The sequence below is a fragment of the Ctenopharyngodon idella genome, chromosome 17 (assembly GCF_019924925.1).
Source record: "Ctenopharyngodon idella isolate HZGC_01 chromosome 17, HZGC01, whole genome shotgun sequence".
NCBI classification, from domain to species: domain Eukaryota; kingdom Metazoa; phylum Chordata; class Actinopteri; order Cypriniformes; family Xenocyprididae; genus Ctenopharyngodon; species Ctenopharyngodon idella.
In genome coordinates this window covers 1,025,030-1,048,536 of record NC_067236.1, presented here as the reverse complement: position 1 = coordinate 1,048,536, position 23,507 = coordinate 1,025,030, and the positions used below count along the sequence as shown (strand labels likewise).

Below are 23,507 nucleotides of genomic sequence, written 5' to 3'. Positions count from 1 at the left end.
CTATCGTACTAATATTTTAGTGTGTTTTTATGAATTTATATATATTAATGTTGTCTGGATCTTGGCCAGGTCTATATTTTAAGTGAGATTTAAATCTCAATGGGACCAGCCTGGTTAAATAATTACCAGGTTTAAGTTATTACTAACAATAAATATATAAATTTATGAATGTAAAAGATCCATTATTAAGCATTAAAATGGCCATGTCAAAAATGCTAAACATCACAAGTTAATGTGCATCCAAATAGTTAGAAATGAAAAAAAAAATCACATATGTAGTTTAATGTAATGTCTGTAAACCCGTTTCTAAATCACTTCGTATAAATCCGTAAGTCTTTCTGACCTTAAACGCCACCGGGAGAGTTTTGTTGCACCTCCAGTGAGACGGCAGCACTGAGCACAGAAAGTTGGGGCTGTCCGTCCGCACGAGCTCAGCGGGGTGGTCCGCGATGATTTCCACCATGGTTCGGTTGTCGTGCTGTCGGAGTCTCGGCACCGCCGCGTTCGGCTCCTGCTGCACATCGCTCATCTTCCCCGCCACCGGCTGAAGGCTGCTGGACGGCGGACTGAACCTGCGGCTGGTGCTCGGATCTACCGGAATGCGCATCACAACAATGTCAGCAAAGGTAAGGACACTTCAAATCAGCACTAAAGTCAGTCTTTTTTATTACAAATAGACGGGATCTTTATTAAGTCCGTTAGGCTGAGTAACGCGCCTTCCAGAAACCGAAAAAGTTGGATATGGTCGGTTCCCCTCAGGCTTTACGCGCAAGCTTTACGCGCTCCTACAGGTGAATCGCGTGGAAATAAACGAGCACGAGCTCCTGGTTATACTCGGAAGAAACGCAGACATAATTTACGAGCGGATTTTTTGCTTCTCCAACGTTGCTGTAAGAAACTTCAAAATCCGGAATAAAAAGCGAGTCACTTCGCATTACGCACAGCGCTCGATCGGAGAGTTCACGTTACCGCGCTTCATAAAACGTGCCACCATATAAGTAGTAAAAAGAAAGTTACTGCTTTGCGAAAGTCCTCAAGACCTTTCTTGCTCCATGCACAGTCTTTGTGAAGGGTTAAAAAGGTGATTCCAAAGGTTGTGGTTAGAAAGATGAAGGCGCTGCGAAGCCGCAGTGTTTTTGTCTCGTTGTGTGGTTTGTCTTAGGAGGCAGGGACTTTGGTGAGCTCAGGTTTTTTGTGGTTTATATATATATGCAGAAGCAGGAGGATTATTATGCTGATGAGTCTTGAGCACGTCATGTCTCCAAGCACCATTTCATGGCATTAAAATAAATGAGCAATTCAGTGGTTTGATATCAGTTTTTAGAGCTCTTTCTCCTCTTATACCAAATCAACCCAAAAAATACTACACGAAGACCCTGTTGCTATAAATAAACAGCAGCACAGTTGTGATTTATCTCGAAATGTAAAGATACGGGGATAAAAGAAGATCAAGTAAAAAAATTTAGGGGTTTTAAAGACCTATATTAATCAACTAACACTGAAATATTCAACATTTTTGAAAAAAAACAAAAAAAAAAAACAGTTGCTTTTTAGTATTGCATCAGCAAGTTTTCTTTCACAGAGAGGCTCATAAAGAGACATAAACACAACTCATTGAAACCAGACAGAAAGCAAACAAGCAAAGAAGAGAAGTGACTCATTTCCTATTTCTAAAGACAGATAAAGAGCCCGGGCTAAAGTTAATATTATACAATATCAGCACAGAAACCATGACAACAATATTGAAGAAGTATCTAAAAATTTTTTTTTTTTAATATTTATGACCCTATGTTTAAAGGGTAAATAATAACTTTTATTTTAATTTTCGGGCTGATTATTTTTTGTTTGTAATTTTTTTTTATTTGTAAAAAATAAATAGGCTATACTATACAAGGCCAAAGAATAACACTTAAAGATAATAATAACAAGTATAAAATAATAATTTTAACCATAGGCTATTAATTATTTTCTTTTTTTATTAATTTATATTTTATTATTATTAGCCTATTTATAATATTTAACGTTTAAATTCGTCCTTTATTATGCGACGAGGCTAAATGAAGAACTACAGCATTGTTCGCTTACCACTGCGGGCTCTTGCATTAGATAACCAATAAAACTACATTACCCACAATCCCTGGCTGACCGAGTGACGTCAAATAGACACGCGCTGACCAGTATGTTTACATCAGAGTCAAGTGCCTTGCAGTTTGAAAGAGCACATGTGGATGGATTGAATATATTTTAACATACATAAGGTAAAAACATTCCCTTATTTTAACGTGTAAGGTTAAACTTCAGTTATTTATTTAGTCTGAAAGTCAACTTTTATTGAAACGAGACTCGAGACTATTGAAAATGTTCTGTTTGTTCAGTTCAGTCCACTGTTTATGTTCATAAAGTATGTTATAAACACTTTTATAAACACCATTATGTCTTTATAATGTTGACAAGCATTTTATTTTATATAGTTTTAACTGTTTGGATACTCTGAAATCTAGTAAAAGTTGTTAGTTGCAGTTACAGTTATGCTTATAGTAAATAGCTTTTTGACAGAGCATCAGACATGTTAAGTTACTTAAGCATCTTTAAGTCTCACAGACGCATTAAAGAATATACTGAGCCAAAATGAGCTTGCTTATCTCGAAATGCTAATTAAATATGCACATTATTTGTGCAAAATTATAATTAGATGGAAAATTCTCAGTGCTGATCCCATTTTCTTATTCTAGACTCCAGTTGTGAGCCTGTGGTAGTTGAGGTTTCATACTCTGTTCTTCCTTCACAGTCAATTCTGTGTTTTATTCTGGAAAAAATCACATCCCCACTCTTGTGTCTAGCCTGACTTTCCCCCATGTGTATTGTTTGTAAAACCTTGGCTGTTTGAAAGACCGTAGGAAGAGTGATGTCAGCACTCGACATGAAGTCTGACTCTGTGGAAACTTGCACACACAGAGATGATGGAGATTTGAACGTGCGAGCCATTTCTCCTCCTCCTTCCTGTCCAAGTACATGTCCAAGAGCCTTTAATCTACACATTTTGGTGTGAGAGAAATGGATTTTGCATGATTGCAGGTCTTGTGCAGACGCAGGCAGGCGCTGCTGGGAGCTGTGTGTGGCGGCGCAGCGAGGATGTAGGAGGGAAATAAAACATCCAATGGCTCTGAATCGCATTTGCCACTTCATTAGGGCCCCAAGAAAGACGCGCTATTAAGTTACATTTCCTTCTTCGGTGACTGCGAGCGCCAAATATGTTTCTGATTTTCCCCCAGTTATGATGATCGTCTGTAAATTTATGAGACAGCTGAGTTGGGGTAATTGTAATTAATGAAAAATATAGTTGAATATATATTGAAACAGCATGTGGCGGAAGGTTGGATTTGGATGTCTTGGATAAAGAAGAAATAAATATGTTGGAGGTCTTTGAATGCTGATATTTGTGGGCTTTCTTATAGCCGCAGTAGTAAAAGTGCCCTTCCTCAAATCATTTTATGTCACCAAGAGTCATCCGTATTTTTGTCTTTACACGCTGTAGGACTACTGCTCTTGGCAAAATCTGCCAAAACACAAATTGAACGCCGCATCTCATGCCCACGACTAAATGAGTAAATTAACTAGGCGTCTGTAGAAACAAAAAAACAACAAAAAAAAAAGACGTGGAAGCTACATAAAAGTCCTGACTATTTAATTACATAGAGGAAAATGCAATAAATAGAATGGCTCCCTTTTCTGTTCTTTCAAAGCCTTTTGCATGTTGAAGTAATCTTGATTCATTTGCCACATCTGAATTCATTTTGCCCAGTATGGCGACCATCTGCCTTCACGAGTCAAAGCAAAAGCTTTATCTTTCATCCAACAGAGGGGGCGAAAACAGAAGGAAATTTTACGCCGCGATGTGTTTATTGAAGAAAAGGGCCCTGCGTTTGCTTTGGTGACACTTTGGAACATTTAGTTTCATGTCCCTCTGAGACAGAATTAAGATTTATATTGGCTCTGATTAAAGGAGAAGGTTGCTGAAAAATGACAATTCTGCCTTTATTTATTCACCTTCATGTCGTTCCAAACCCAAATGCTGTTGTTATTCTTGTGGAACACGAAATAAGAAATTTTGAAAAATATCCTGGGTGCTCTTTGAAGCCATTTGGGACGTGTGCTGTCAAACTCCAAAATGATTAAAGCTAGTCCGTGTGATTTGTCTTTTAAAGCCATTTGACAAGATGATCTTTGCTTTGTCATAGGTCTGAAATCTCATTCGTCATACATCATTTTGAAACTGTTGTCACTTTGGTTTTTTTTTTTTTTTTTTTTTTTTTTTTTTTTTTTATTTAATTGAATGTGAGTATGAATGAGATTTGAGAGCTGCAGATTATCATTTCAATGCAGCTTTCATTTCATGGCAAATTTAAGGTTGTGTTCACACTTTGGTTCGATTAAAACGAACTCTGGTGTGATTACTCTGTTAGTGCGGTTCATTTGAATAAGTGTGAACGCTGCCATCCAAACCCTATACGCACCAAACAAGTGAAGTCAAACAAACTCCGATGCGGTTCGAATGAAATATGAATGCAACACCAACCAAAGACATGTAAACGAACCAAACACAGAACATGGATGTCACAAGACGTACCCTAAAAAGGACACTCAAAGAATGCTCAAGAAAACATAGGCATAGGCTGCGTTCCACTTCAATTTTAGACACACACTCACGAACTTCACTAAGCACTTCCCCTCGGGGGAATCCCTGCCACCATTTTGAAATGCATTCCACTTCGTTTCACTTAAGGCAGCTCATATACCACAATGCAACAAGATTGTGATGTCACTGCATATCGCGTTTAATTTACCCCACTCTATGATATATTAATTAATTTTTTAAAACAACCCTAACACACCTATGTACGGAAGCCCTAAACGGCCATGGATTATTATTTTTTTCTATCTTGTTTTGTCGTGATCACGACTTAATTTTCTCGTGATCTCGAGATAACAAAAGTTGTTTTGTCGTGATCACAACTTAATTTTGCGCAGTATTGTGTGCGTTAAGTAATTAACTTAACTGTTAAATGCTTGAATATGATTATTTTGCTTGAAAGTGTATCTGTTATCGTTCTGACTAGTGCATGACTCACCACAGTTTCACGACCGCAATAGTTCGGTGTGATACTAAACTTATTGCTTATTAAAACTAATTTTGATGTCACTATAGTATTCTGTTTGCACCTTATTGTGTATCTTTAAGACGCCATTTTAATCATCGCAGTTTCAGTGTTCGTTTACCTCACTCACTCAATGTATGATAAGAAATATGATTTATAGCCTATGTCATTTAATTCAGTGATAGTTTGTAACCTATTTTCTACATTTCTTTGTTGGAAACAACACACATACATAAACACTCTTCTCAAACAGCATCCCAAGATTGTTTTAGCCTATATCAACTGGATTAAAGTTTTGTTTTTTTTGGAAATCTGGAGTATTGCACCTCTTTTTAATGGAAACTGGAGGAAGACAGTTTAATGATATCACAGCCTATCCTACATGACGAATAAAAATAACAAACACATTATGTAATATAATTTTATTTCAAACGAATGAGGCAAATAAAGTGGGTTTAATCGAATAATTTATAGAATTATAGAATAATCTGGCATCTTTCTGAAGGTATACTCTGGCTGCGCTTGAGATGTTGAATGCTCTGTTGATCATTAAACATGTTAATTACACAAATAAAATGTTTAGCGTACATTTATTGAACGGTGATTGATAAGCCTATATGTATTTATTTATTGTAAACTTTATTATTAAGTGAAGTAAACATTTTGCTGAAATATCCACAAGATATAAGAGCGCATGATTTATCCGTCGATCAGATGCGCGTGAAAGTTGTGTTCGTTACTATAGCAACAGTAGAATCCAGGTACAGTGTTTCAGAATCAATCACTGTAAAAAGAACTTTTATGTCGAGATGACGAGAAAACAACTTTTGTTATCTCGAGATCTCGAGAAAATTAAGTCGTGATCACGACAAAACAACTTTTGTTATCTCGAGATCACGAAAAAATAAGATAGAAAAAAATAATAATCCATGGCCGTTTAGGGCTTCCGTACCTATGGAATAAATAATAAAATAAATAATAAATCAACTCCATAGGGGATTTCATTGCAAAGGTTCCGCCAGTAGTGGGCACTCATGCAACGTAAACCAATTACGTACATCCGAGTCAACGAGACTGAGGGAAGTTAGCGAGGGAAGGGCATAACGAACTGGAACGCAGCCATAGTTGCGATATTGCTCATGGCAGTTCGGTAATGTACAGGCATCAGAACCACGTCTCCTCACAGCAAATCTTCATTTGTGTTTGTGACGGAGGGATTCCTGCCGCTGTTTTGATTCATTTACACATTTTAAATGCTCTTCACGAGTTATCAGCTCCATCATATGTATGCACAGGCCCTAAAATGAACACTCGCCAAGCACCAAATGTGAGTAAAAATCGGTGTTGGTGAGTACATGAAACCTTGTCAGTTGCCAGATGGCCGGTAACATTTTTATGAATTCTAACAATGCAATGTTGTGAGAATATGAACGTGAACGCTTTGTAACCTACAGTGTAAATATTCAAGTGCCAGAACACGTGAAAGGGAATACTCACGCGCTGTGTGGGACATTCAACATCCAAAGTTTGTGCCCTGAAAGCCACGGCTACAGCGTGCAAATACTAAGTTAAGCACTCTTTCATGCCTTCCTGTGCTTGAACGGACAAATTATGTAACAAAAATGCCCGTTTAAGCAAGTATTGCCCGATAGTCGGTGATGTCTTCATTTGAGAAAACGCATGATCCCTGCATGCATTCGCTCTTAAAGTGACCGCATCCTAATAATCCTGCTCCTATCTGTGTTTTTAATGTTAACCAAACAATAAAGGAAAAAAGTCACACACTGCTCTTGAAATTAAAAAAAAAAAAAAAAAAAAAAGGATATGAAGTCTGCAGTTATTTATTTGATTAGCCTACTTTAGGCTAATCTAATTTCTGTGCTTGTATACTACTGTTAGACCTGCCGAAAAGCACTGTTTATTTCATTTGTATCTTTATTGTTTGTATTTACTTGTGCTTTTTGCTTGCAATTTGATTATTTGTTATTTTTTATTACAGACTGTTTACTTGTCTTTAAAAATGTAGGCTATTAAAATTATATTAGTAAAGCTATTAGTAGTTTTAGCCGTGGTATTGAAATTGGAATACAGGATTGTGAATATTCACTAGCATCTAAAATATTGGTGTCATAAATGCCTGTTTTTGTTTCATGGCTTGTAAAAAATAGTTTTGGCTGGTAAACTTAGTCACCGGCCATTGGCAGGTGTGACAAAGTTCTTTTTAGGCTCTCTGTATGCACAGTGAGTGCATTTAGCCCAGCACACAGTATTGTTTTGGATGTTTGACAAGTTCTGTCGCAAAATATTCATCATAAAAGGCTTTTTTTTTGGTTTTCTATCTTTAGGTTCAGTGACAGTGTGAACGCAAAACTAAATGTATTAGTTTCTTTTTTGGTTTGGATGAAAAGAACCAAGAAAACCAAAATTTGGCCCGAACACAGAGTGCTCCCCCCTCCCAGGCTGGGATAGGAATAGTTAGGAGTGAGGAGATGGGGTGGAGGATGGATGCTGGAAAACTGTTGTGTGACAGAAGTAAATCTGCTGTATATATACTTCCTGTCACGCTAATTGAGTTAATTAATTGAACATGCTCCTCCCATGCTAATTTGGTAAATTATCTGAACGTGCTCCTCCCGAACCTTAAAAAAACATCATATCTTTAATGATCAGTGCACAGAAGTGTGTCAGATTACACCAGCATTAATAGGGATTATGTCTCATCTACGTGAGAAAAGGGATGTCCGCCTGTGAGATTTGATAGTCTGATGTATGGAAGGCTGTGGTTTCTGAGTCACTCATGTCAGCTTCAGGTTCAAACAGACCAAGGTTTGCTCAAATAAACCTGGTGGGCCGTGACGAGGCCGACAAAGAGCGCATTTGAATTCGACAAGCTCCATTTCTGGGGTTGTATCAGCATCCTGTTAATTTGTTTTCTTTGTATTGGAGGAAGTCTAACTGCAAACTGTGCAGATAGCTGTGTGATGAATGTTAACTGCTTGATGACACATGCTCGGATAAGTCAGATAAATTAGAGAATAATAATGTATATCTGATAGTAATGTTGACTCTGTTTCTGGAGTGCGGCAGACGGATGCAGTCAGAACCATCATGATGTTATCATAAAGTTGTAGTATATTTGAGTGATAGACCAATATATGAATCATATAAATTCTGATTCTCATAATGACAGTATATCAGCTGATTAATCAGTCCAGCCTCATAGTTTCTAAAAACAGCTTGATCAATAGTGCAATAGATCAGCTGTTTTCAAATTATTATGATTACTTTTAGTGAATTGAGTATAAATTATATACTCAATTTATACCGAAAAGCTTAAAAAAAAAAAAATATATATATATATATATATATATTTTAAATATAAAATGTATATTTTTATAGATTTTTTTTTGTGTATTAATGTGTAAATTGTATAATCAGTTTAAACTAAATATTCACAGAAAGTATAAATATTTGATATTGCTATTTATTTTTATGAATTATGAGTGTAAAATGTACACAATTTATACTGTACATTCACAAAAAGTATACACCTTTATTATTATTATTATTATTATTATTATTAATATAATACATTTATAAAAGTCCACATTGGAAATCTGATTCAAAATTAAATTTAAACGTAAATATGTCAATTTTAAGATTTAAAAACAAACAAACAAACAAACAAGAATTTTGCCATGCAATTAATAAATATCTCAGGTTGACCACTATTTTATAATAATGTTTTTGTGGATCATTTTATATATTGGCCCCTCTATGTAAATATTTAAATGCTTTTTGCAGAGGTCATTGGTTCATTTTGAGCTCAGGGATTCAGTGCCAAATGAGCGCAACACTAAAATGTTATATGGAATTAAATATGCACTTTTTGTTATGCCATGTAATGCTGGCAAGATCAAATGTTTAGTAAACAATCAAACAAAACAGACTTTAAACATGTCTCCCGTTCCCTTTGAACTGAAAGATAATTTATCAACTATCATTGCCTATAGTAGTTTAAGCAGCCTTGCTTTGCTCATTAAAAATAGTTCAGTCTCACATGCTAAAAAAAGCATCCTGCTTCTCTCTCTGACATCTCTTTGAGAGTGCCATTTGTCATTGATTCCGGTTGAATGTGTCCGGCTCTGAACATGTGGCATGTTTCCCCTCTTGTTGGTGGATGCATCAGGAAGCGTTTTCCATGTGAAGTGGCTTTATAATTGCTCAGGCTTTGAGTGGGCGTTGTGTGAAAGCTGTGTGTGTTGTGTGTGTGTGTGTGTGTGTTACAGATGAGCAGCAGTGCTGCGAGCCCCATGGCAGCCAGCAGCAGCACCGCAGCCGGACGCGGATCCGGAAAGGCCACCAGCTTCATCCCTGAGCTCCAGAGCATGATGTAAGTGGATGAAAGCTTTCCCATCTAAAATCATTCAGAAAACTCTAATGTGTTCCAGCCCTTACAACAAATACTGTGGAGGTGCATTGATGACTGATTAACATATTCATATGTCATTTACGTGTTACTCCAAGATAATTCAGAGAAGATTATGGATAACACATTACTCATTACTAATTTTATAAAGTGCCAATTAGGGCTGTCACAATTCCTCGATTAAGTTTGAGTGCTTAATTTAAAAAATGTAAAAAATGTAAAAAAAAAAATTCTTGATTGCAATTTATCCGTGTTGATTAACTGGCAAAATACCGGAAGTGGCGCATTCCACAGACGAGAATCCATGAACCACATTATAAGGCTGAACGATATATTAAAACCATTTAAAAATCATAATCTACCATAGTGCTGTTGTGAAATCACAAAGGCTGTGATTCAGTTGAATAAATATATGCACTGTGGGATTCAGAGTTAACCGCAACACTTTTATTATTTACATGCACGCAGGTTATATGTTTCTTCCACGTGGTGGAATATTACATTATGTATTTTAACAGTGTTGTTCAATGAAACCATATGATTACACTGTAAAAAAGAATTGTTGGTTTAATTTAAGTAAGTTGGTTGCCTTAAAATTGAGTTCACTGAAATTAAAAATTTGAGTTAAGTACAATGAAGGCAATTGGTTTAATCAACAGTAACTCAAAATATTATGTTATCTGAACCACATTAATTATATAAGTTGATTTGACAAAAGATGTTGTGATAAATCATGAAAATAATATTTTACAGTGTACTTGCTTTTGATTCTTTATTTGAAACAATTATTTTTGCCTTATTGTCATTATATATGTATTTGAAGTCATTTCAAAGGCTATTGTTCTCTTAAGTCTATTTTTATTACCACAAAAAATATCAGATTAATCGTCAAATTAATCAACCGATTACTCGATTACCAAAATAATTGTTAGTGACAGCCCCAGCGCCAATGATGCAAGTCTTCAAAAGAGCCAGTCTGGATTTGCCATCACCGAGCCATGGCAGAAAACCACTTTACGGTTTACCAAAGTATCAATTAATGCTTATTATTTTGTCCATCAGAAATAAGAAGAGTTTGCTTATTGGAAACCGCATCAGTGTTTGCGGTTCTGTGGATGTACTTCGGCACACGACAGTATTTTTGTCAGAAACCCTGTTTTTCCGTCAAAAACCTAAGTGTAGTTGATCTTGGAATGAATAATATTAAGCTCAATCTATAAAGCGAGCATCCAGGTCTAGAAAACTGCTTCACCGAAAGCACAAAGGAGTCATAAAGTAAATTTACATGCCGATCCATTGACTTCCCTCCAACAGAGCGTTTGCGGTTTGACCTAGTGAGAGATATTCTTTAGGAAAGCCACAGTGAAATTCATCCTGACTTTCTGCTTTGAATCCCACCTGAGGAGACCTTCAAACTTATGCAAATCACAACAACACTGTTTTACTGTGTGTTTACCTCGTGTGAGCTGATGATACTGAGGGCTTGTGAAGAGCTTAAAAATGCCTTCCCTTTTTGTTTAGTCAAAAATGGGGACAATAGCTGGTCAACGAAGGTATTTTGTAAAGTTATGTTTTACATAAATAAAATGAAACATTTTAAAGACTATTTTAAGCACATTTTCATCACAAATTTCGTATAACTTTATTTTACAGTGTTTTGTTACGCATTACATGTAGTTACTGTAGTAATAACAATAAATTCTGCATAATTACATGCAGCTAACCTTACAACAAACCTAATCCTAACTATAACCCTATAAGTACATGTAGTTAATTAATATCACTCAGTTCTTAAATGTATAATTACACTGTAACAAGGACGCCTTAAAATAAGTTTAACTCCAAATTCTTATTACTATGTAATAAGTATGTAATAACTATGTAATGCAGTCCACAATTTTTAAATAAAAATAAATATTATATTTGTTTTGACATTTATAATAAGTATTTATAAATAGAAATCAGCATAAATTAATTTCAGTACAAAATAGTACTGAATAGAATTGTGTATAATTATGTAAGAATTTTTATACAGTTAAAAAAAATATAGCGTTATTTTTTTTATTACGGAATGTGCATAATTATAAAAAAAAAAAAGTTACGTTGCAAAAAAAAAAAATCAAGATAAAGTAACATTTTTTGTTACTTTGGAGTTTGCAGTGTAATATGACCCTGACATTTGTTGACGTTTTTTTGCTCATCTGTTTTTCTTATGCAATCTTTTATCCTGTAATGAAATCATCCCTGCCAAGATTAGAAATATTACTGTAAGAAATATCTCTTGTTTTCAACGGCTTGTTTGGCCTGTACAGCAGCCTAAAATCATTGTGCACATCTCCTATATCTGCTGTGATGAGTAACATCATGTTGATTTTCTCCAGGGCCGATTCCTTTTTCTTTTTTTTTTTTGTCATTGTTTCAAGTCATAAATACGAAGTGCTCGGTGCCTGTTGAATCTCACTTCACTGCACGCGGTCATATCATTTTAGAACACTTCCTTTTGTTGAAAAAGAAAATCACATGACCCTGCGACTCCATAAAGGGCTCCGGATTGCAGTCTTATATTTTTGAAAGACATTTAATTATAGCTTGCAGTCAAAGGCATTTTTGATGGAGACTAAATGGCCTCCAATTGCAAAGATTTTCTTCCTCTTTTGGCAGGCGCTGCGCTGAGTGATGATATGGAGATATTATATTCCAGCATCTAACAATCTGTTGCATTCATCTGTGTCACACTGTACAGTTATTGTCAGCGACACATTTTCCTCATGCTTTTTGGTTTGCAGCTGAAACTGAAGTGTAAAAATCCTTTTACGAAGAAGAGAAATAAGGTTTGTAAAAACTCAGCTGGGGCTTGGCATCTGTGCATACTGTAAAACAGACTCTCGGGTGTTTTTGACGCTGTCTGCCTTGGGCACGCCGGCTGTCTGGAAAAGTGAGGGAGGAAAATGTAAAGACAGTTTCCTCTGCCGCCTCTTGCCGTGACTGTCTGCCGCCCCGTGCCTTCATGGAGGTCTCTAATTGAGATCACTTGTACTTATAAATGGTAGGAAGTTTTGTGGTTCAATGAGAGAAGCATTAGAACCATAGTTTGTGCCTCTTAAAATTAAAATGAGGCTACCGTTTAACTTTCTTAATCAGCTAAATACGTCTCTCTCCAGGCATTTTTGTGCTTTTTCATCAGAGTCATTTTTAATAGTGGCAGACCAATATGGGGTTTTCAGTGGCAGATGCTGATATCTAAAGGGCAGAACATAAAAAAAACAGGAAAAAGTGCATTGTCAGTTGTCAAAGCTTTTGATTTTGAGCTTGGAAGTGTTAAAAAAAAAAAAAGCTAAATATATCTTAGTCTGCATTATGGCCATAATTATTGGCTGATAAAATAATGTTGTAGATTAATTAGCCTTGCCGATTCATTCCTCGACAGTCTAACTCTATTTTTGAGCACAATTAAATGTTGTTTTGTCATGTTTATGAGCGTATCTTTTTGAAATGACAACATGACCATGATTATAGTGTGGTCAGGTAAAGGTGATGTCTGCAATGGGTGTACGCTAAATTACATCTTTGCTCAGATTGTTTTTGTGAAACCATCTCGTTACAAAAACAATAGTGACCGCAGAAGTCTTTAGTGCACTAACATGTTGCTAATTTGCTATTTGACAGCAAAAGAGGGCTGATATCTCTGACAACTGCCTGCATTTGAATGCTGAAGCATTGTATGGTAAAATTCCAATCATTCAGTCGTGCTATAATCCGGTGCGCTCTAAAGAGTGCTTACTTTGGCCAGGAATTTCAATGATACATGCATAAGGTGCTAAAGATAACACAGACGGTTTAATATGGCCAACGTCCTGCTATTCTGTTCTCTGTGGATTCGACCAGCCTTTATCCTTCTCTCTGAAAGCCCTGTCCAATTAAAATACATTTATTGTACTGCAGTAAGGTAAGCAGTGTCTGCAATGATGGATGATTTTCTAGCTAGACAACGAGAAATTATCGAACATTGAACACCACAGCTGAGCTTTGCACGTCTGTTCTGAAAAGTAGACTGAAACTTGATTATTATGTTTATTATTAAGGTAAAAATAATATTAAACAACCAAATTCCAGTGGGTAACCATTATTTCCCATTGATTATTTAGATTTTGATTAGAATTCCATTGCGAATGCTGTTTAAACATGTATTTATTGGGTGTTTACTTCATGCAAAGTGATCCATTGCCATCAAATGCTAATTTGCTGTCAACTTCAATCAAACAAATAAACTGAAATGGCAAATTAAACAAACAAGTGAAAACAAATCATATGCTTCTGGTGGGATTCATTCAGGACAGATTTGTCTATCTCCACTGCGATGCTTCAGTCGACAATACGACCCGTATTGAATGTGTGTTTTATCACGGCAGAAGTCGCTCCTGAGGCGATGCACTTAGACTGTTTCCCTTTAACTGTTGCCGACTTCAAGTGTATCATGGCCTGTGGTTGTAACCTGATCAAAGTGGGTTTTTAAGCGAGTCCTCTGTGAACTCCAGGGTTCATCACCGCCGCTGTGCCAATTGCATGAAATTCTTCTGTTTAAGTGATTTGAAATTGCATTTTTGTGGCATCAGATGTTTCAGAATAACCTAGTCCATATTATCATGTTGGCAACGGTGTTTAAAAATACCTGAAGTCATTATTTAGTTTCAGTCTATTTTTGATGATTAATTTTAGCACCCATTTTATTTTGCCACAATTATTTGTGGCACGGTGTTAGTACTACTGTAGTCAGACAAAACCCACACCAGCATTTTTGTGGGTTGCAAGTCCTGCCTGTTTTTTCTTTTATACTGCAAGAATGATACGGTATGAGCAAGAAAAAGCTATTAGATCTGAAACGCATTGTTGGAATATGGAAATATTAGTGCACAAAAAATTTGGAAATCGCAAACTGTGGCTTTCATATTGCTTTTTTTTTGGGCTGCCTTGAGGGAAATTTCCTGACTGTATTTTTACAACCATTAATTAGACATATATATATATATATATATATATATATATATATATATATATATATATATATATATATATATATATAATTTTTTTTTTCTTTTTCTTTTTACATTGTAGAACACTAATGACGTAAATGCATAAGTGAGACTTAAGCGCTTTTAATGCTTCTAAAACCCATTGCATGTCCATATGCTGTTTTTTAGAGACGTATTGTTATTCAATTAAATGTGACGTATTTTGTGTTTTTTGCCTCACTATCTGTAATTAGTGGCTATGAGCAGGGAACCGTACGGCCCCTACGCCATGAGCTGTTTGTAATGTCAGTCCCTTTATTATTATACACTATGTAATTGCTTTTTACAATTGTACATTGTATCTCCTGTCACTTCCAGTATGTGTGCAGTGCAGTTGTTATTTCTAACATGTTTTGCTTGTTTACTTAATGGTTAGCAAGTTAATATCATGTTTCAGAACTCAATACTGTTGACAACATATATATATATATATATATAAGAAATGAATACTTTTTTTCAGCAAAAATGCATTAAATTGATCAAAAGTGACTGTAAAGATATTTAAAATGTTACAAAAGATTTCTATTTCCGATAAATGCTGTTCTTTTTAACTTTCTGTTCATCAAAGAATCCTGAAAACAACAAAAATATGAAGCAGCACAACATTTTTTTTTCTTTTTTTTTCCTGAAGGATCATGTAATGATGCTGAAAATTCAGCTTTGTATCACAGGAATGTAAAATATTTAAAATATATTCAAATACAGTTTTTAAAAAAAGTCATATTTTACAATATTACTGTTTTTACTGTGTTTTTAATCAAATAAGTGAAGCCTTGGTTAGCAATGTGCATGAGAGACTTCTTCCAAAAACGTTTAAATATCTTACCATCCCCAAACTTTTAAATTGTAGTTGTAATTGTAACATAGACTATTTTTCTGAAGTTGTAATGTTACCAACAAAAAAATACCTTGTTTTCTGGACATGGGCCATGCTAGTACTATGGTATTCTTTGAAGTATCTTGGAGAACATTGCATTTTACACTCTGAAATACTTTACCATTTGTACCATGGTATAGGCTGATTTTCCTTTTTATTTTTGACTTTGCAGTAGGATTTTGTTTTCCCACAATGTTCTTTCGTTTGTGCAATCGACATTGTGAAATAAATCTTCTTTGAAAGGGTCATATAATATCTGGGAGAAAAACACAATCATATTTTATATTCAGGAAAAAGTTGCTGATGGAAAAGCCATTTATGTGTCTTTGTGGGAACGTAATGAGACTGAGCGAATGTAGCACTTTAATTTACTCCCAACAATTAGGTGAACGTCAGCCACTTACTGTAATTAAATAAGGCATTAACATTCAGAGTTGTCGGGAAGCATCGAGTGGCATTCCCAGGCAGGACGGCCCACTGTCCTCTCGTGGCATTGCTTTCAGCCGCCTAACCGCATTTACAGCGATCTGCTACAGGACCTGGGTGAAACCACGGGCCGTTGACTAGCAACGTGTAGGCATTTGTCTAATTCGGGCTTCTGTCTCCTGGGCTACAGCCTGTATAAAACCTTCTGTGCTTTCAAGGCCCCTCGAATGTTTTCGTAAACTTGGATGGAGACGAGTCGCATTGGAAGCAAACATCAGTAATGAGCTGGCACACAGACTCTCTGGTTAACCAGACTGTAATTTGGGGACTGAAAAGAACCTCTCATCACTATTGAGTATTTGTTTACCACAGTTTAACTCTAGTGTTTCTGCACAGAGGCTCTCACTGAAAGACGCCTTAACTGTTGCTGTTCTGATCTTTGTCATGTTGGATTTGGAATGTCCATATAGTCATATTGATGTGTTTTCTGTCATTCTTTAAATTAAATGTACGTACTGTTACTTATGCCATCATATAGGCTCTGTTGTAAAACCCAGTGAGCTGTCATGCCTACATAGCCAATGTTCTAAGTCAGAATTCTTACTGAAATATTTAAGGCCCCTTTTACACTAGTGTGTTTTCATTTTAAAACGCATAACTTTTGCTACAGTTACGCCTGTCGTTTACACTACTCCAGCGTTTTCGACCCTCGAAAACTGAGACTTTCGAAAACGCTGCACAGCCCGTTTTAGTTTGAAAACACTGGGGTTGTGTTTCAGTGTAAAAGGACCAAAACGGAGACTTTTGAAAACGATGGCGTGGCTGCGTAAACAATAACATGGAGACTGAACTGTCTTCGGTTGTGAAGTGTAGACGGAGATCGTTTCTGAAACTCTGTGGAAATGCCAGTGTATATTAGGATTGTTTTAATTTTAAAACACCATTTTAAAAAATGAAAATGCACTAGTGTAAACGAGGCCTAAGTGATCGATTTAGAACTACATAGTATAGGCAGCAATTCTACTGGAGCCTCAAGTTTGGCGTTACAATGTTGCTAAACTATTGACATGATACTGCAAGAAAAGTAAAAAAAAATATTGGGTAAAGTAATACATTTTTAATTTTATCAATTCATCTACACTTGCTTTTGTACTGAATGAGCTCAAAATGTACACTTATTTTCAAAATGTTGGGGTCAATACGATTTTTACCATTATTCAGCAAGGTTAAATTAATGCTGCATTTTAATTTGCATTTTAATGCTGCAGATAATTTGTTATAATCTCACAAGTTTTTGATGGTTTGGGTAATTTTATTGCAATAGCTTACACACAGTACAGGAAGGCTTTATTTGAATTGTTGAACTACATTTACAAAAAAAAAAAAAGACAACTAAACAGTCAGACCCACCTGTTAGACCTTATTTTATTACTAACCGTAGTATTCAGGTAAGAAATACTACAGAAATTAAATAATCAAATGTAAAATAACAATCGATAATTTTCATTGTAAAAATTAGATACAGAACAAAAGTTATTCAGTCAAGGGCAACGAGTGATTTTCTTTGTCTTTTGTTCTTTGATTAACATGACAGACAACAGCAGGTTTATTAGTCTGCTGTCACTTTAAGAGCTTATGCACGGATCCAATATACTGTTACACAACATGTTTTCTCTCAACTATTTAAATACTCAGCAAGATGGGCATTTTGACATAATTTTGTATGTATTTGACCATTTACGTGCAAATAAGCCACGAAAAAGATCTCAATTTAGTACTTGTGAGCTGTTTGAGAGGTGGCTTTATGAGAGCTCCACTTATATAGATCGGTGGTGCACGCGCTTTTGGTGTGAGCATGAGACTTGCAGGAATTACTAAAATTATGTGCAATACAAGTACAATTCACCCGGGGTGAATGGGAGGAGGCGGTTGTCTCAATTCACTGTTGGAGAGAAGAGAGAGTGTGTATTGATACTGCAGAAAAGGAAAAATTGGAACCATTTCATATATTTCAGTATTGATACATATCGAAATATCAATATTTTTGACAACACTGATTGACAATGATATAAACATTCACTGCACACATCCGCATTCATCTAGATAGTCTGCTGGCTGACGATTCTGGAATTTTGGTCAAACAGAGGCTATTTATAAAACACATAATACGCTTTAAATGATTATTCATATATGTAAATATGCACTACTTTAACGACAAGACAAGGCGATTTAGCTGTTGTGGAAAAAATAATAAAGAATAGCAGTCAAAGCAGCAATCGTTCTCCCCTCCACCGCGTTTAAAGTCTATGGCACGCCCAACTCGTATCAAAATTATCCCTGAGCTTCCATAGTGGTAAATACGTTTTGAGAGGGCGTTCATGTCCAATTTTTAGCCAGGGAACTCGTATTTACGATAAATCCGATAGCACGTGAAGGCAGCATAAATTGAATGAAAGTCACAGTTAAGACATTTATAATGTTACAAAAGATTTTTTTTAAAATAAGAATTCTGAAGAAAAAAAAAAAAAAAAAAAAAAGGTCATGGTTTCCACAAAAATATGTAGCAGCACAACTGTTTTTAACATTGATAATAATAAGATTTTTTTTTTTTTTTTTGAGCAGCAAATCATCATATTAGAATGATTTCTGAAGGATCATGTGACACTAGACTGACGAATATTCAGCTTTGCTGTCACATGAATAAGTCTGTCTTTAACATATATTCAAATAGGAAGCAGGTATTTTAAATTGTAGATATATTTTTTAATATTACTGTGTTTTTGATCAAATAATTGCAGCCATAAGAGTCTGTTACTGATCCCAAACTTGTGAAAACCAATAATGTATTCCCTTGTTGCAGTCCATGTGTTCAATACACAATAAATAAATGCAGTGCTACCCTAAAATTTGTTCAAAAAGGGTGTCCTAATTATGCTGCCTACAGAGGAAGCCTTAAAACGCTGCCTGTGTAGTCAGTCAACTTACTAGATTTTGGAACAGAGCCACTGAATTTGTTCTGATTCTTAAGTTCAAATAGTGTCTGTAACATGACATAATATCAACAAACAAGACTAATTACATTTGAATTCTATGTCTGATGGTGCATGTTTTTAACGTTCTTTTTGTCTCTCGTAGCAGCTGACAGCAGTGAAATTAAAGAACAGTATGCTCTGGAAGCATTTATTTACTTCATAATGAACTCCCTACATAACAATGCCAGTAAGCCAACTGCAGTCTCGCCCATCGCATCTCGCAATACTTCTGGGAAAAGGCCCGGAACAATAGAGAGATTCCTGTGCATATGAATCTCATGTTTTGAAGTCGAAACAGAATAAGTAGGTGCTATAGATTCTCTGTGTTCTTGGTTGAGGTTTTATGAATGCTGTACTGCTAGACCGATAATGATCGATGGCTTGAAGTGCGCAAAACAAAAATCTGAGAAGAATGTTTTGCAACCTTCTTATTAAAAGCATACATTGAGGATCTGCTTATTTAAACCATGCTTTCTATAGAAAGAACTTTTGAATTGATTTATGATGCATTCGAACGTTTTCAAACTAGGACGAGACTCCAAGCTTGTTTTGATATAAACGTAGAAACTCTTCACTCGACGCCCAGTCGTAGCATCAATATTTAAGCATCTTCAAATTACCTTAGTATTGTTTGTGCATTTACATTTTTTTTTTTGTTTCCTCTCACATTAATTGTAGCGCCATTTACCCGATCCAGAAGAATCATGTTTATTAATAAGATGCCTTGTTAATATTTAGACGTCGTGAGAATGTCGAGAGAGATCTCTTGTTGTCTTTGTCAGCGAAATGACAGCTTGAACTCTGAAGTCCATGGAAAGCTCCGGGTTTTTCACGTTGCTTTCAAACCTCTCCAAGTGTATCAAACTCCTCATTTTTCAGTGGAAAACAACTTCTTAGGAGATTCGCCTTTGGACGTCTAATGCATATTTAACAGCAAGGAGGAACGTTTTAATAGACAGTGTCAACCTCGGTGAGGGAGTCTTTCTGATTAATTTTACATAAGGCCTGGCCTTTATACTCCACTGAGTGGCTGTTATTTCCCCAAAGGATTCAGTGATATACTGAAACACCTTTACAAGTAGTTTTGTGCTCGCAGTGAACACACGAGACAATGAAACAGGAGCCATGATGTCTAGTTCAGTAACTATAGCAGCCTGCTGACTGCCGTCAGAGGATGAGTCAACAGCCGTTCCAATCAGAAAAACAGTGTTGTTGACAACGTGCTTAGTTGTGGGGTTAATTCTTAATGACTGTTTTTCTCCTCTGAGTTTTATCATGCCTCGTGTTTGGAGTCTCAACTTCTCTAAAAATCGTTCTCGGCCCATTTGCGGCACGCTGATAATTGCTCATTGATTTCATTTAGACCGTGTCCCATTGTCAGGAGGTTAAAGCTCCATGCAAGGCATCCGTTAACTGCTGGGTCACAGGGAAAAATTGTGCTAAACGCAAATAATCAAATGCAACTAACCATGTAATAGTGCTTAATATAGATTTTTTTTTTTTTTTTTTTTTTTGGTGCAAATTTGATTGTATAATTGCCAAACTAATACATTATCCCACTGTTTGTTTTACATTTCTGCCTGGATAATAATTTCTGTTGTTGTTTAGGCATTCACAAAATAAGTCAATTTCTGTAATTCTGTAATTAAAAGTTCACCCAGAAATTTCTGTTATTAATTACTCACCCTCATGTCGTTCCACACCCGTAAGACCTTCGTTCATCTTCGAAACACAAAGAAAGATATTTTTGATGAAATCTGAGAGGTTTTTTTCTACCCCATAGAAAGCAATGTAATTACCACATTCAAGGTCCAGACAAATGGTAAATATATCGTTAAAATAGTCAACGTGACTGTAGTGGTTCAACCTTAATGTTCTGAAGTGATGAGAACTTTTTGTGTGCAAAAATAATGAGTCGGCGTTCTGATGTAGAACACGAAGCCTGCATTGTCTATACAACGTAAGCAGCGTAGGAGAATGACACGGAAGAGAAGAAATTGTTGAATAAAGTCGTTATTTTTGTTTTGTTTTTGCACACAAAATGTTTTCTTGTCGCTTCATAATATTAAGGTTGAACCACTGTAGTCACGTTGACTATTTTAATGATGTTTTTACTACTTTTCTGGACCTTGTATTATATTGCTTTATATGGGGGATGAAAAAAAAAAAAAACCTCACGGATTTCATCAAAAATATCTTAATTTGTGTTCCGAAGATGAACGAAGGTCTTAGGGGTGTGGAATGACATGAGGGTGAATAATTAATGACTATTAATTTCATTTTTGGGTGAACTAACCCTTTAATGATTTCACATATTATTAGGCACATGCAGTCAATGTCGTTATTATTAATAACTTTTGTGTTTGATTTTAAGTTTGACGCTTTGGTTACTTAATTGTGGTCACCACTTGATGTCCAATATAAAATCTGGGTCCTGAAGCAAAACCAATTGAGAAGCACTTGATTAACCCACATAAATGATTTAGTCCTAATGGCACATGGTGATTATGTTCTGGTTAGTGTGTTTTTATATTCTGCTAATTATAAGTAACAAAAAAATGAAACCCTTTATAGTGTAAGGGTCCAGGTTCCAGTGTTGCTTGTTTATTTTAAAATGCAAGATTCATTTGGATTCACAGGAATCTCTTGATCGTTCTTGTGCTTTTTCCTTGAAGTACTGCAAGATTTTATTGTTGAATTTCAAATTCTTCAGTTCCAAACAGCTCATGATGTTCGACAGTGCTATAGTAATATTCTTAAGTACAGTAGACATGGCCTAAAGACCTTTAAAATCTGTGAGATGACAAAGTGTTTCTTTTGTGGTTTCAAAACACTTGTAACAGAAGACGAGAACTAGATACTATAGAATCATACCCGGCATGTAAAGAGCCGCTGCATTGCTCCTCGAGCGGATATCCGATATGCGCAGGTGTGTGCGATGGTTTCTGTAGCGAGTGATTGCTGTGGTCAGATTACCATGCCAGTTAGAGAGGGGTATTTTGTCCTTTAAAGCTAATGTTTGGATTTCCACGTGCGTTGCGGCCATGCGCGTTCTGCACGCTGCTCACACTCACGCTCCGGCTTCCGTAATTAGCCCTGACGTGTTTGCTGGCACGAAAGCACGGACTGCTGATCGGCAGGCTCATGACGTCATTTCATCCCTGTTTTTCGCCATCGTGCTCTCCTGTGGTATCTGTTTTGTTTGAGCATTTCTCTGCAATTTCGTGGACTTGTTTACATCAGCTAATTCAAAGTTGAATGTTTAAAACTGTAATCACAAAATGCATACGTGTTTTTCCAGTTAGCTGTTAGGATGTTGCTTTCTGAGCCAGGTCGGAGACAGACAGTTTGACTCCTAGCTCTTCGCTTATTGTTTACATATCAAAAATGTAAATTTTTAAGGGGAAATAAAGCATTACAAGGGCCTATTCGAAAACACTCCATTTCTCCTGCGGTGAGCTGCGGAGCCACAGTTGGAAAAGGAAGCCAAGGTTGAGGAAGAACGCCAATACAGCGCGTCCAGTTTTCCTCCTCTCATTCCGGGCATTTTTACGTTCTGTTTTCCCTTATAGCCCTTGTGCGTATCATGTTATACATTTTTTTAAAGTAATGTTCTGGCTTATGAAAATTTTGCATTCCTGTCGAGGTTAAATCAATACGCCAGGCAAGTTTTGGCTGTGACGAACAGGTAAAGCCTTGTTAAATGCAGTTCCTGGAGTCACTTCATTACGGCACAATCAGAACAGCCAAGTTGAGTTGATGTCCAGTTATCTGAACATTTCATATTTTACCCTTGAAACTGCCTGAGGCTTTGACTGGAGAAAGTGGGTTGCATGAATTGCCTGATAAAAGTAGCAATATTAGAGCATGAAGAAGTTTTTTTTTGTTTTCTTTTTGAAAGAAATAGCTGCTTTGGATTGTTAGTTGTCTGTTTGTATAGTATATTTTTTCTGTAGCAATATTCTTCCTCTGCTTTGCCAATTACTCTGAAAAAGCAAATAAGAAATGTAGGAGGCACTTTAACTGCCTTCTACATCAAAACGTGCCAGTGTCTGTGGGCGAATGAGTGTTTCAGATGTAAAGGTTGTAGTTGAATGCCAATTTGGTGTTATTGATGTGTTCTTTTTTTTTTTTTTCTTTTTTGATGCAGAATTAACATTGTGTTTAGTCCTTCAAAAATAAAATTTTGCATGACCACAATGCCAAATTTGTGCCAAAGGAACCCAAGACATTGATTCAGCAAACATATAGCCAAAATATACACACACAGTGGAATATTGAATATATACAGTGGTCTTTTTTTTTTTTAGACATAGTTTTTTTAATATATTTTTAAATATTTAATGAAAAGTTGAGTTATAATAAATAAGATTCAGCACTATTTCTAGGTGATCAATCATTGTAAGTAAATTAGTAACATTGATCATGTGACTTTTTTTGTGCAGGTCTCAAATCAAGCTGTATGACATGGATCATCAGGTTTTGTCCATGCCGGCTCATCTTTTCATGTAAACTGCC

General features: G+C 35.9%; 2 protein-coding genes across 11 annotated transcripts in view; one reads left to right on the top strand and one right to left on the bottom strand.

The window, feature by feature from the left end:
- runx2a (RUNX family transcription factor 2a) overlaps window positions 1-23,507 on the bottom strand; it is a 70,420-nt gene that overhangs the window by 42,303 nt on the left and 4,610 nt on the right. For both annotated transcript variants that reach the window (XM_051867846.1, XM_051867845.1), the window contains exon 2: window positions 344-591. In XM_051867846.1, the coding sequence (XP_051723806.1) occupies window positions 344-591 (248 nt within the window). The remainder of the gene's footprint in view (window positions 1-343; window positions 592-23,507) is intronic.
- The window catches only part of supt3h (SPT3 homolog, SAGA and STAGA complex component), a 151,912-nt gene continuing 128,798 nt past the window's right edge, over window positions 394-23,507 (top strand). For 3 of the 9 annotated variants that reach the window (XM_051867847.1, XM_051867849.1, XM_051867848.1), the window contains exons 1-2: window positions 6,288-6,483; window positions 9,446-9,549. In XM_051867847.1, coding sequence (XP_051723807.1) covers window positions 6,310-6,483; window positions 9,446-9,549 — 278 coding nt within the window. In that variant the 5' untranslated portion in view covers window positions 6,288-6,309. Of the gene's footprint in view, window positions 627-2,130; window positions 2,259-6,287; window positions 6,484-9,445; window positions 9,550-23,507 lie in introns of those variants that run through there. The other 6 variants (XM_051867854.1, XM_051867856.1, XM_051867852.1 and 3 more) reach the window with 5 other exon arrangements.